The sequence below is a fragment of the Poromitra crassiceps genome (genome assembly GCF_964638095.1).
Source record: "Poromitra crassiceps genome assembly, chromosome: 28".
Lineage (NCBI taxonomy): Eukaryota > Metazoa > Chordata > Actinopteri > Beryciformes > Melamphaidae > Poromitra > Poromitra crassiceps.
In genome coordinates this window covers 459,898-472,888 of record NC_139651.1, presented here as the reverse complement: position 1 = coordinate 472,888, position 12,991 = coordinate 459,898, and the positions used below count along the sequence as shown (strand labels likewise).

The window sequence follows — 12,991 nt, the reverse complement described above, 5'->3', positions numbered from 1 at the left end:
TAGAGGACATGACAAGTTTCTCAAAGAAATACAATGTTCTCTGCGGTAAAGAGGCCTGCAAATCCTCCATTCATCATTTAAAGCTTTGATAGAAACTTCACTCGCTGACTTATTGGCTTACTAGGACAACGCTACCTCCTGATAGCTACAGCTGTTTGGAGGTTTGACTAGGACAACGCTACCTCCTGATAGCTACAGCTGTTTGGAGGTTTGACTAGGATGACGCTACCTCCTGATAGCTACAGCTGTTTGGAGGTTTGACTAGGATGACGCTACCTCCCGATAGCTACAGCTGTTTGGAGGTTTGACTAGGATGACGCTACCTCCCGATAGCTACAGCTGTTTCGAGGTTCGACTAGGATGATGCTACCTCCTGATAGCTACAGCTGTTTGGAGGTTTGACTAGGATGATGCTACCTCCCGATAGCTACAGCTGTTTGGAGGTTTGACTAGGATGACGCTACCTCCCGATAACTACAGCTGTTTGGAGGTTTGACTAGGATGATGCTACCTCCCGATAGCTACAGCTGTTTGGAGGTTTGACTAGGATGACGCTACCTCCCGATAACTACAGCTGTTTGGAGGTTTGACTAGGACAACGCTACCTCCCGATAGCTACAGCTGTTTGGAGGTTTGACTAGGATGACGCTACCTCCTGATAGCTACAGCTGTTTGGAGGTTTGACTAGGATGACGCTACCTCCTGATAGCTACAGCTGTTTGGAGGTTTGACTAGGATGACGCTACCTCCTGATAGCTACAGCTGTTTGGAGGTTTGACTAGGATGACGCTACCTCCCGATAGCTACAGCTGTTTGGAGGTTTGACTAGGATGACGCTACCTCCCGATAGCTACAGCTGTTTGGAGGTTTGACTAGGATGACGCTACCTCCCGATAGCTACAGCTGTTTGGAGGTTTGACTAGGATGACGCAACCTCCCGATAGCTACAGCTGTTTCGAGGTTCGACTAGGATGATGCTACCTCCTGATAGCTACAGCTGTTTGGAGGTTTGACTAGGATGATGCTACCTCCCGATAGCTACAGCTGTTTGGAGGTTTGACTAGAATGACGCTACCTCCCGATAACTATAGCTGTTTGGAGGTTTGACTAGGACAACGCTACCTCCCGATAGCTACAGCTGTTTGGAGGTTTGACTAGGATGACGCTACCTCCCGATAGCTACAGCTGTTTGGAGGTTTGACTAGGATGACGCTACCTCCCGATAGCTACAGCTGTTTCGAGGTTCGACTAGGATGATGCTACCTCCTGATAGCTACAGCTGTTTGGAGGTTTGACTAGGATGATGCTACCTCCCGATAGCTACAGCTGTTTGGAGGTTTGACTAGAATGACGCTACCTCCCGATAACTATAGCTGTTTGGAGGTTTGACTAGGACAACGCTACCTCCCGATAGCTACAGCTGTTTGGAGGTTTGACTAGGATGACGCTACCTCCCGATAACTACAGCTGTTTGGAGGTTTGACTAGGACAACGCTACCTCCCGATAGCTACAGCTGTTTGGAGGTTTGACTAGGATGACGCTACCTCCCGATAGCTACAGCTGTTTGGAGGTTTGACTAGGATGACGCTACCTCCTGATAGCTACAGCTGTTTGGAGGTTTGACTAGGACAACGCTACCTCCTGATAGCTACAGCTGTTTGGAGGTTTGACTAGGACAACGCTACCTCCTGATAGCTACAGCTGTTTGGAGGTTTGACTAGGATGATGCTACCTCCTGATAGCTACAGCTGTTTGGAGGTTCGACTAGGATGATGCTACCTCCTGATAGCTACAGCTGTTTGGAGGTTTGACTAGGACAACGCTACCTCCTGATAGCTACAGCTGTTTGGAGGTTTGACTAGGACAACGCTACCTCCTGATAGCTACAGCTGTTTGGAGGTTTGACTAGGATGACGCTACCTCTTGATAGCTACAGCTGTTTGGAGGTTTGACTAGGATGACGCTACCTCCTGATAGCTACAGCTGTTTGGAGGTTTGACTAGGATGATGCTACCTCCTGATAGCTACAGCTGTTTGGAGGTTTGACTAGGATGACGCTACCTCCTGATAGCTACAGCTGTTTGGAGGTTTGACTAGGACTACGCTACCTCCTGATAGCTACAGCTGTTTGGAGGTTTGACTAGGATGACGCTACCTCCTGATAGCTACAGCTGTTTGGAGGTTTGACTAGGATGACGCTACCTCCTGATAGCTACAGCTGTTTGGAGGTTTGACTAGGATGATGCTACCTCCTGATAGCTACAGCTGTTTGGAGGTTTGACTAGGATGATGCTACCTCCTGATAGCTACAGCTGTTTGGAGGTTCGACTAGGATGATGCTACCTCCTGATAGCTACAGCTGTTTGGAGGTTCGACTAGGATGATGCTACCTCCTGATAGCTACAGCTGTTTGGAGGTTCGACTAGGATGACGCTACCTCCTGATAGCTACAGCTGTTTGGAGGTTCGACTAGGATGATGCTACCTCCTGATAGCTACAGCTGTTTGGAGGTTTGTTCAGGTTGACATCTGCTAGTTTTTACTCACACACATGCCTCAGTCTCACGTTAGTTTTCCTGCGTGGAATCTGCCGTTACCAAACTGATATTGACAACAGGACCGAGCAGATAAATCACGGGATGTGCTTACAGATTTATCATGATGTCAATGTTTTACATGACATCTGCCATATATACACAAAAACCATGAAATCTGTTTTGTTTTTTTCTTACGTTAAAGCTTGTTAAACAGTATTTAGCACATAGGAACAACGTAAGTCAGAAGCATTATGCGCAAATAAAAAGATCCTAACCAAAATATCCCAAAGAAATAGATCCATGAGTGACAGGATAGCCGAGGAGAAGATGCGCGCTCCGTCACTATATCCTCTCTCTCTATCTCTCTCTCTCTCTCTCTCTCTGTCTTTCTCCTTCATACCCGCCGAGCTCTGGTGTCAGCACATCTCAGAAGATATTGCAACAGACTTTTCCCCTCAGGTGCAACATTGTCATAGTTCATTAATCTTCTCAAACTTCTCCCGCTGCCATCAGCCCCCGTACGTACTACTAATCCGCTTATTAATGTGGCAAATGAACCTGTTCAAGAAGGACGACTCCCCCAAGGCTCCATAATTACAATGGTCTGTACAAACTCCTGTTTGCATAGGACGTCCATTCATTAAATATACTGACAGGGCGACTTCCAGGAGTACTGCACTAAAGCGTCCCTATCCTCCTCCGCGCAGTCCTGTTTCTCCCTTCCCCGTGTGTCACCGCTCTTCAGACTGAATACTACCCCTTACTGGATCGCTTAATGGGTTTCTTGTTTCTCGCGAGCGATACGGTAATTGAAGCCATGAGTCTAATTTTATTTTTTTCGGTAGTAGTCACAACATTAAGGGGAACGAATATGATACCGCAGCGGGGGGACGTCGCAGATGGCGCTTTAAGTACTCGGTGAAAGACGAAGAAAGTTTCAAAAAACAAAACAAAACAGAACTATTTTTGGTCGAGCAAATATTGTGTGTGTGTACTATACCTACTTTAAGTGTAACTAGCCACACTAATGGGAGTTTGTAATACGGTCTCTCCCCAGAGCAAAGGCATTATTTGTGCTGCAGATGAGCACATTAGCGCAGTGTGAGATAACTGCACTGTAGGTACACATTTCCTTCTAGTGCTTACAAGCCTTTTGACATAGAAGAAAAAGAGCAATTACCACACAAGCAATTAAGCCTCTGTACACATGAGATGGTCGAGGTCGTAGCTCAATGCTATATAGAGCGCTTATATAATAAGGCCTTTTTAAAATTGTGCATGCTAAAACATATACACAATACGTTTGTATTACATCTTATACCACAACAGTGACAGAGGAAAGAGGAACACACCTTGGATATAACTCCAAGAAACATACCATATTTGCACCAGTGTGAATACTTCCACTAACTCGACAACAGATATAATGAATGGCATTATCGCCACATCCATCATGGGGGGGGGGGGGGGGGGGGGGGGGGGGGGGGGTTTGATCAAAGGTTAATGGCGATGCGAAGCAAGTGCGCCAACGACGTACAATATGGATATTAATCAATTAAGTTCAACGGGTACACTTCTATCCCGCTGACTACTTTCAAACAAATGTACCACTCAGCATGGCGCGTGGAAACGGAACCCCGGGGTCTGATCCTACAGTATGGTTAATGTACAGCCACTGGTGCTGCTCGTGCAGACGATGATGCTGCTGCTGGTGAACCACATCTACTGGATGTCTTATTCTCCACCACAGCACAGCCCCCCTGAAGAATACTGAAAGCAAGAAGACTGATGGTGAAGTGATTATGCTTGGGTTTTCTTTAGATGCGTGTGTTGCTCTCTCGCCTTGTGAAACTAGGACAGTGTTTTCGTGCACACACACCCCCCCCCCTCCCCCCCCCCCTCAGGGTTGTTTACACTAATATAGGTCCCTTGTGGGTAAACAATAACTGTGAAAAATAAATAAATAAACAAAAGCCAGGAAATGGCAGGAGTTGCTCTCATTGCTATCGGCAAAGTTTGGGGCCTCTATAATAAAGCTGATTCCACCAGGCAGTTGGGGCTGTGATGACGATTGTGTTTACTCCCCCCAATGTTCTGTCTTCCCTGGGAGGAAGGTATGAAGCCCTTATATTTCGCTGATGTTATCTTCGCCATTCTCTTTGTCATTTATCTATTTACTTATTTATTGATTTTTGTGCTGATTTTCCAACGGCAGTGGCTCTTGAGAACTGCGACAAAACACTTATTGTTTGTCACTTTTGAAGCCTACATAGAAGCTATACTCTCGAGCTTCTAACGTCTCTTTCAGACAAAGATCCTCTTTCGCCTAATTGCTTCGTTTAAGTCGACTCCACACGACGATGGATGCTGGTTTGTTGCTCATAAGGCATGTGAGTAAATGCGAAACTTCTATCGTACAACTTTGAGATGCTTGGTGGCGCAGTGCAGCACTTTGCTGACCTTATTTTCAATGTAAATACATCAAACATTTAGTAGCCGCGACGTTGGTATAAAAACTTGAAATTATTTATGATTATTTATTAATTTTCCACTATGTTTATCCCTTCAGGCACTGTTACTCTACCTATAATATAATATTCGAAACCCACATGTATGATTCTACTCTGTGCCCATGTTTGAACAGATATTGTTTTTAAATCTATTTACAGATTCACACAGTCATAATTGATGTTTTTTTTTACACATGTTACTGTTTTGTCAAATAAACAGCTCATCTCTTGCCATTTTTGCCCAAAATTATGAAGAACAGAAAAAGGAACATTACACATGAGATGAGCATCTGATTATCAATGCGCTTCCAGAGATGCAGATGGCATACGTCAATACAAATGTCAATATTGTAAATATTCAAATTTGGGCGGGGGGAATGGGTAAAATAACAAATCGGACTTCAACAATCTAAGTTGAATTGATGGTAGTGATAAGATACCGCGCTTTATCCCATTAGACAAGTGTTGATCAGTGCAGCCTAATTGCTCCACCACAGTTAATAACTGGCACTTGGAAATTCAAATCTGCACTGGAAATCCAAATCTGTATGAGCGTGTTGACATGATTATGATTGTGAACAAGATATAGCCCAACACTGTTCACGTCAAATCTCCCAAAAAGATAACAGACAGCCTCGATAACAATATAAATACTGGAAAGGCAATCAGTGTATCTTTGAAGATAAGAAAGGGTCCTTGTGGATAGTTAAACATGATAGATCATATTTACTAAGAAGAAAAATGCCATACTGTATCGACAGAAACCGTTCAAATACACAATTCCACTTGGGCTATTTTCAAATTCATATATTCTATTGTCAAAAACATTTGAAATCCTCCAATCTGGACCCCCACCCCCCACCACCCCCACCTGCATTCAGCTATTCATAATTGATCAGGGTGATGCTGCTCATAAGAGATGTTTGTCCTTCCAATTGTCTTGAATGGGTGACAGGAGAGCATGGAGGTGGCTAGACTGGCAGGACTCCACTGGACTGATGCCACTGATTCATGTCCTTATGGCCCATTCATGTCTCTATGTAGGAAGTGGAGGGGGACGGACGGAAGACATTGGACGGGGGGGGGGCACAACAAGATGTCAGTTTCAAACCTTCGCTTCTAACTTCATGCCACACACAAAGCACATCTAAGGAATATGATATCGCTCACATTGGATAAGAAACGTTTAATTCTGGAGACTGCAGGGCAGACCTATGTGCAACCAACCTGCTAAACCAGGCGGCTCACGTGAACTCACATTTCATTTCGTTCTGCGCCGGTGACCGTCTGGCCCTCCAGCCCTGGGAGGGCTTTAAGCACAAACTGCAAAGCGGAAGAGCCAATCAGCGACTGCGCTCAGTGCACCTGTGACTGACAGCGCAAGTTGGCCAATCAGGAACTACCACTAGCACTGCACTAACAAAACAGCAATGGCCGCCTCCTTGCCTGTCCACCTCGAGGAGTAATGTCGGTGTTTGTCGAGTTTAAACAGCCATAAAGTGCAGTTATTGCGGAAATAGACTCGATAACAACAATTAAACGAGTAACAGGAGTATCGCCGCAACCGCGCAGTTCCTTGATTGGCTGAAGGAGTTGTCTATCAAGGCAAGTACACCCGCCCCAACCTCCGCCCACTGCAGAACACTGGGTGAAGGCTTCAGACCGGACGGGAAACGAAGAAGGAAATTAAATGTGAGTTCAGGTGACGGCCGTGTAACAGTATTTATTCTATGGATGATATATAGAACACGCTAGCTCTGTTTGTGAGCTTCTTCTGAATCGTTTGTCTGGACTATTGATCTCAATGAATCTGCTGGTGAACTGTGGGATGACTGAGCCAATCAATGAGGTTGTGCTTGCTTACAGCGTAGTGTCATATCTCATGTGTCCTCCTTCAGAGTTGTATTTCTCCCGCCACCCATTTCATTGCTTCTCTCTCTCTCTCTCTCTCTCTCTCTGCCCTCCTCCATCTGTCTCTCCATGTCTCTCTCTCTCCCCCCCTCTCTCTCTCTCTCTCTCTGTCTCTCTCTCTCTCTCTCTCTCTCTCTCCCCTCCTCCATCTGTCTCTCCATGTCTCTCTCTCTCTCTCTCTCTCTCTCTCTCTCTCCCCTCCTCCATCTGTCTCTCCATGTCTCTCTCTCTCTCTCTCTCACACACACACACCCACAAAAACTGAGCCTGGCAAAAATCATATCTAACTGGATGTGTCTTTTGACCGCTACCTTTTTCACTGAAACACGCTAAATCGGGCAGTGGTGGCCCTAAAGGTTAGAGAAGCAAGCTTGTGACCGGGAAGGTCGTCGGTTCAATCCCCGGCACCGGCAGGATAAATCTGGGTGGGGCAAAGTGGAAAAAGCAGTGCTTGGCCCCTCCCTCATTACCACCACTGAGGTGCCCTTGAGCAAGGCCCTTAAAGGAACACTCTGCCCATTTTCAACCAGCTTTGTATCATTAGAACATCAGTAGTATATCAGAAAACTGTAAACTGTTTTGAAGTCTGTCATTTAATTTGACAATTATTGAGTGTTAAAGTGTGGTCCACACTAACTCAAATGAATAACTCATTAACTCAAATCAACTCTCAATAACTGTCAAACTAGATGAATGATGAATAGTTTGACAGTTATTGAGAGTTGATTTGAGTTAATGAGTTACTAATTTGAGTTAGTGTGGACCAGTGATGTCACTGGTCCACACTTTAACACTCAATAACTGTCAAATTAAATGACAGACTTCAAAACTGTTAACAGTTTTCTGATATACTACTGATGTTCTAATGATACAAAGCTGGTTGAAAATGGGCGGAGTGTTCCTTTAAGCCCACCCGCTCCAGTGGAGCTGCTCAGTGGCCAGCAGATCAGACTGTGGTTATACTGGTCAGCTTCCAGGTATGAATGTGTGTGTGTGTGAATCTGAACAGGGTGCTCCTGAAAAAGAGAGAGAGCATTGCATCTCAGTGAGACTCTCCCCCTGGCATATAAATAAAGGTTTAAAAAAAATGCAACCTCAGATGCGGTGACCCTGGTGGCGTGCATCAATAAGAGTCACACAGTGTCACCCCTGTAACTCTCTCGTCCGGACAGATCTTATCACTCACACCTCTAACTGCCATTATCAATCTACATGTAGCCCCCCAGTCGCAGTCCCCCCCATCGTTAGGCTGAGAGAGTATTTCACTAAGAACGCTAACATAGGGGCTTCTCGCTTCTGTCTTCTCCTCCCTTGCATTTTAGAAGTCCACTGCAGGTTGGCCCGGTGCCAGGTTGTACCTGGCAGAGCAACACTGCCACCTAAAGGCACAGTACCACCACCCCGTCGTCAGACCCTAACCCACTCACAGCTCTCTCACTCGGCCTCTCTCTCTCTCACCCTCTCTCACTCCCTCCTTTCCTCCTCTGCTGCTCCCCCGCATTTGTCGCCGTGCGTTCCAATAGATTAGGGACTGTGTGTTGTTGTGTAGGGGCGCTTTATTAGCGGAAAAATTAATAAGCCTTTGATAATAATGAAAAAAATGCAGCGTGGATTACGTTGAAATTCGAGGCTCATTATTGGCTAATCCTTTTTGAATTGGATCTGTATCAGATTGCAGAGGGGCCCACACTCCGTTCGCTGAGAGTGCTTTGAGAGGAGGAGGCGTTTAATTCAAGCTCAGATGATATGGCAAAGCCTCAGTGACATTCAAAATAAGACTACCGCACACTAATTACTGGCTGGTTATTATTACTGCTGCAGGTGTTGAGAAGGTGAACGTGTAATTTTTTTTTGTGATACTACAATACACACCAAAACAAACAAACAAACAAACAAACAAACAAGCAAACAAAAACAAAAACAAAACATGAATACACTCAGAATATTATGAGGAGAGAGGTGAAAGGTCAACTCATTATTTGAGGATGTGTGCAGCTATTTTGCCTAGAATGAAAATAGCAAATCTGAGTAGATAGGCGAGAAAAAAATGTTTCTTTCACAAATGTAAAGGACATCGTTTCACAATTAATGCTATGTCGGTACAATTTTCCAGTTCACGGAGTCACCTCTGGCTGCTGAATAGACAGAATATGGCGAGGCAATTGCTCACCCACTTTTGCATGTTGCTAAAATGTGAACGAAACATATCCTAATGACAAAACAGTTTATTCTTCCAAAAAGTATGCATGTAAATTAGATCAATCCATTATCGGCTCCATAGATTACCAATTGTTCACGTTTTCTTTTCTTTTTAAAGTGTGTGCAGCAATAGTTGAACTTGCTGAAGTAGTAGTAGTAGTAACGCTTTCTCAGCTGCTTCACAGTAACTTAGTGAGAGTCTGTAATCTAGACTGGCACTTTAGCACTGTGGAACAGGGCAATTATAGGCAGTACTTATAGACCAGTAAAAGTGTTCTTTTACCTGCTGTCTGGTGTGCATGGGCCCCTTCGTCTTGAAGCCGCCCTGGGAGCTGCACTCCGAGGCACTGAAGTGGTCCGAGCTGGTGGAGGACCTCTTGGAGAGCGTGTCGCAGCCCCCGACAAAGGTGTTATCCAACGGGAGCTCCTGAATCACGTGGTGCTTCTTGACCGACACGGGCGTGTCGGCCTTGAGGTGGAAGGCCGACTGCGGCGAGGCGGACTTGTAGTGCCGGGCCAGGTCGGGGCTGCTGGGCTTGAAGGTGGTGGTGGGCGTGGCGTTCCAGTCAAAGCGTCCGATCCCTTGCTCCTCCAGCTCGGCGGGCAGGCTGATGGTGCCGTTGATGGGCTCGTGGGCGGGGTCGTCGGGCTTGCTCTCCTCGATGGTGACGAAGTTGAGCAGGGAGCTCTTGGGGGACTTCCGTTTCTTGCGCTTCTTCTTCTTGTTCTGCTTGTTCTCGGTGTTGGGCGACATCCACTCGGCGCCCTGCTTCTTGCGCTGCGCGGCTTTAAACCTGGAGGCGTGGCGGCAGCGCAGCAGCACGGTGACGAAGATGACGATCACCACCACCAGGGCGCCGGTGACGAAGGCTATCATGATGGTGAGATAGTCCCCGCTTTGATACGTCTCGCTGCTTTCGCCGATGTTCCGGTCTATCGGCGTCTCCATGGTGCGGCGGATGAGGTCGGAAATAAGCGTGGCGTTGCCCACGGTGTCGTTGACGTACAGGAACACCAGCACGAGCGTGTGGAGAGACTTGGGATAACCCAGGTCACTAATGTTCACCACTAATCTGTGTAAGCCTATGTCAGTCACCGCTGGCTTCTCCTCCAGGGTGATGTTGCCCGTGACGGGGTCGATTCTGAACAGGCCCTTGTTGTTGCCGCTCACGATGGTGTATTTGAGTTCTGCGTTCATCCCCGTGTCACCATCGACGGCAAACACCTCCGCCACCACAGAGCCGGGGATGGAGGAGAGCGGAACCAGCTTGAACGATGTGTTGGAGGGGGGGTAGATGACGATGGGGGTGTTGTCGTTCACATCGATGACATTGATGGTCACCTTGGCGGCTGAGGAGCACGGGGGCCTGCCGCTGTCCACGGCCCTGACATCAAACGTATAGGAGCTCTGTTGCTCCCGATCGAACGACACGTTGGATTTGATCACTCCAGAGTACGGATCCAGGATAAAGTTCTCATTGTCATTCAGGATGGAGAGAGAAACAGCAGCGTTTTCCCCAGCATCTGAGTCCGTCACCGTTATCACTCCCACAGTGCTGTATTTAGGAAGGTTCTCCGACACGAAGAACTGAAAGTGGTTGTGCGTGAACTTCGGGTTGTTGTCGTTCTCGTCCAACACGGTCACAATGACGGCCGCCTGGGTCTGGAGAGGCGGCGTGCCGTTGTCTCTCGCCGTGACGGTGAAGAGGAATCGATCCTGCTCCTCGCGATCAAAGACCCGCGACGCGGTCAGCACGCCCGTTTTGCGGTCGAGGTCGAAGAACGAGGCGTTGGGGCCCAGCTGGTAGACGATCTCGGCGTTCTTCCCGCTGTCCTCGTCGGTGGCGCTGAGGGTGGTGAGGAACAGGTCGCGTTTGTTGTTCTCCATGACGGCCAGTTCGATGACCGGCTGAGTGAAAACGGGCGGGTTGTCGTTCTCATCCTCCAGCCTCACTCTGACCAAGGCCGTCTGATTCAAACTGGGCTTGCCAGAGTCAGAGGCCACGATCTTGAAGTTGTATTCCTTGGTGCCTTCGTAGTCGAGCAGCGCAGACGTCTCCAGCAGATACTGGTTGTCGTACACGGCTTTGAGATGAAAGGGCACGTCCTTCTCTATGAAACAAATGACCTTGCCATTGATGTCGGTGTCTTTGTCCGACACCGTGATGAGCGCTATCTTGGTATTGATGGGATCCTTCTCAGAGAGAAAAACTGTTCCATTAATGGGGCTGATTATGTATCTCAGGTCTATATTGGGCGGATTGTCATTTACATCAGTCACATTTATTGTAATAGTAGCTCTGGCCGGGCTGGAGCTGCCATCGCTGGCTAAAACAGACAGCTTGTGAATAGCAGTCTCTTCTCTGTCCAGCGGCCTCTGCACCGTTATGAGGCCAGAGGTCGTGTTCAACGCAAAGAGCCTCTTTGTGGCGGGAGACACCTGAGTGCCGAAGACGTAGCGGATCTCGGCGTTGGCCCCGATGTCCGCGTCCGTAGCCTGGAGCTGCACAACAGATGTGCCAATGGCGGAGTTCTCCGCTATGTGTACCTCCATCTGACTCTCCTTAAACACCGGCCTGTTATCGTTGACATCCGTTACCGTGACTTGGAGGATGGCGGTGCTGGATTTCTGTGGACTGCCGCCGTCCTCCACTTTGATCTTCATCACGTACGTGTCCTTCTGCTCTCTGTCCAGGTTCTGCTGCACTATGAGCTGGGGCCACTTCTCCCCCTCGGGCGTCTCCACGATGTCCAAGCCGAAGGCGCTCTGCCCGTTGACCAGCTCGTACTTGTGGACGCTGTTGGGGCCGGTGTCCGGGTCGGTGGCGGACGGGATGGCAAAGCGGCTGTTGATGAGCGTGTTCTCCGGGATGGAGATGTTGATCACCGGCGACGGGAACATGGGCGCGTTGTCGTTTGTGTCTTTCACCACGATCTTGATCTTAATCAGCCGGAAATAGTCGTTGGGCAGGATGACCACTTCGATCTCAAACGAGCACTCGCTGTCCTCGAACGAGGGACCCGGGCACAGCTTCTCCCGGTCGATCCGGTTGCCGGTCGTAAATATCTCGCCCGTGCTGCTCAGGACGCGCACCAGCGGGTTGTCTCCCGCTTTGGAGACGAGCCGGTACACCAGATTAGCGCTCGCTCCGGTGGCAGCGTTCGTGTGGGAAATGTTCAGGTCCTTTGGTATGTTTCCAATGAGGACATTTTCCTGCAACTCCTCCCTGATGGGATAGATTAGTTCCTGGGCTATGGACGGATCGAGCCACAGGCAGGCGAGAAGGGCACACAACAGGTAATAGTCTTTTAGATCCATGATGACAATGGCGAATTTGTGTCCCAGCCTTCACAACTCAAAGTCTCTCTCCTATGCAATGTCGTTACAGTCAGTGACTCCTTGCATGTGAGGGAGGTGTCTTCAAAGGACAGACCTATGGACAGATCACAGAGGAGTTTGTCTTCAGTAAAATAACTTAACCATGCACAATAAATAATTCAATTAAGAAAACAGCGTCTGCCTGCCTTGACCACTGAGATTTTAGATGATTGTACAGGATCTATCATTTAAGATGCCCTTCTCACGTCCTTAATCATTACAAAAAAGAGAGAGAGGGCGAAAAAATGGCAAAATACTGCTGCAGCAATCAAATGCTTTATGCAGCCATTCATGTTCCCGTTTGTAAATCTCACACATTATTATAGTCACTGGGAATAAAAGCCTAACCCCCTTATCCACAAAACTTCACAGCCATTACACAGCAATGATTGTACACTTAAATTGGCAAAAAGATAATATTAGCTGTGTGGGCTTGTAACGGATGGATCCGTATG

At 47.6% G+C, this 12,991-nt stretch overlaps 1 protein-coding gene across 1 annotated transcript in view; it reads right to left on the bottom strand.

The window, feature by feature from the left end:
* pcdh9 (protocadherin 9) overlaps positions 1-12,476 on the bottom strand; it is a gene marked incomplete at both ends in the record, with an annotated part of 361,675 nt that extends 349,199 nt beyond the window's left edge. Inside the window, one exon of the mRNA XM_083662392.1 lies at positions 9,441-12,476. Coding sequence (XP_083518518.1) covers positions 9,441-12,476 — 3,036 coding nt within the window. The remainder of the gene's footprint in view (positions 1-9,440) is intronic.
* Positions 12,477-12,991: the final 515 nt, after the last annotated feature.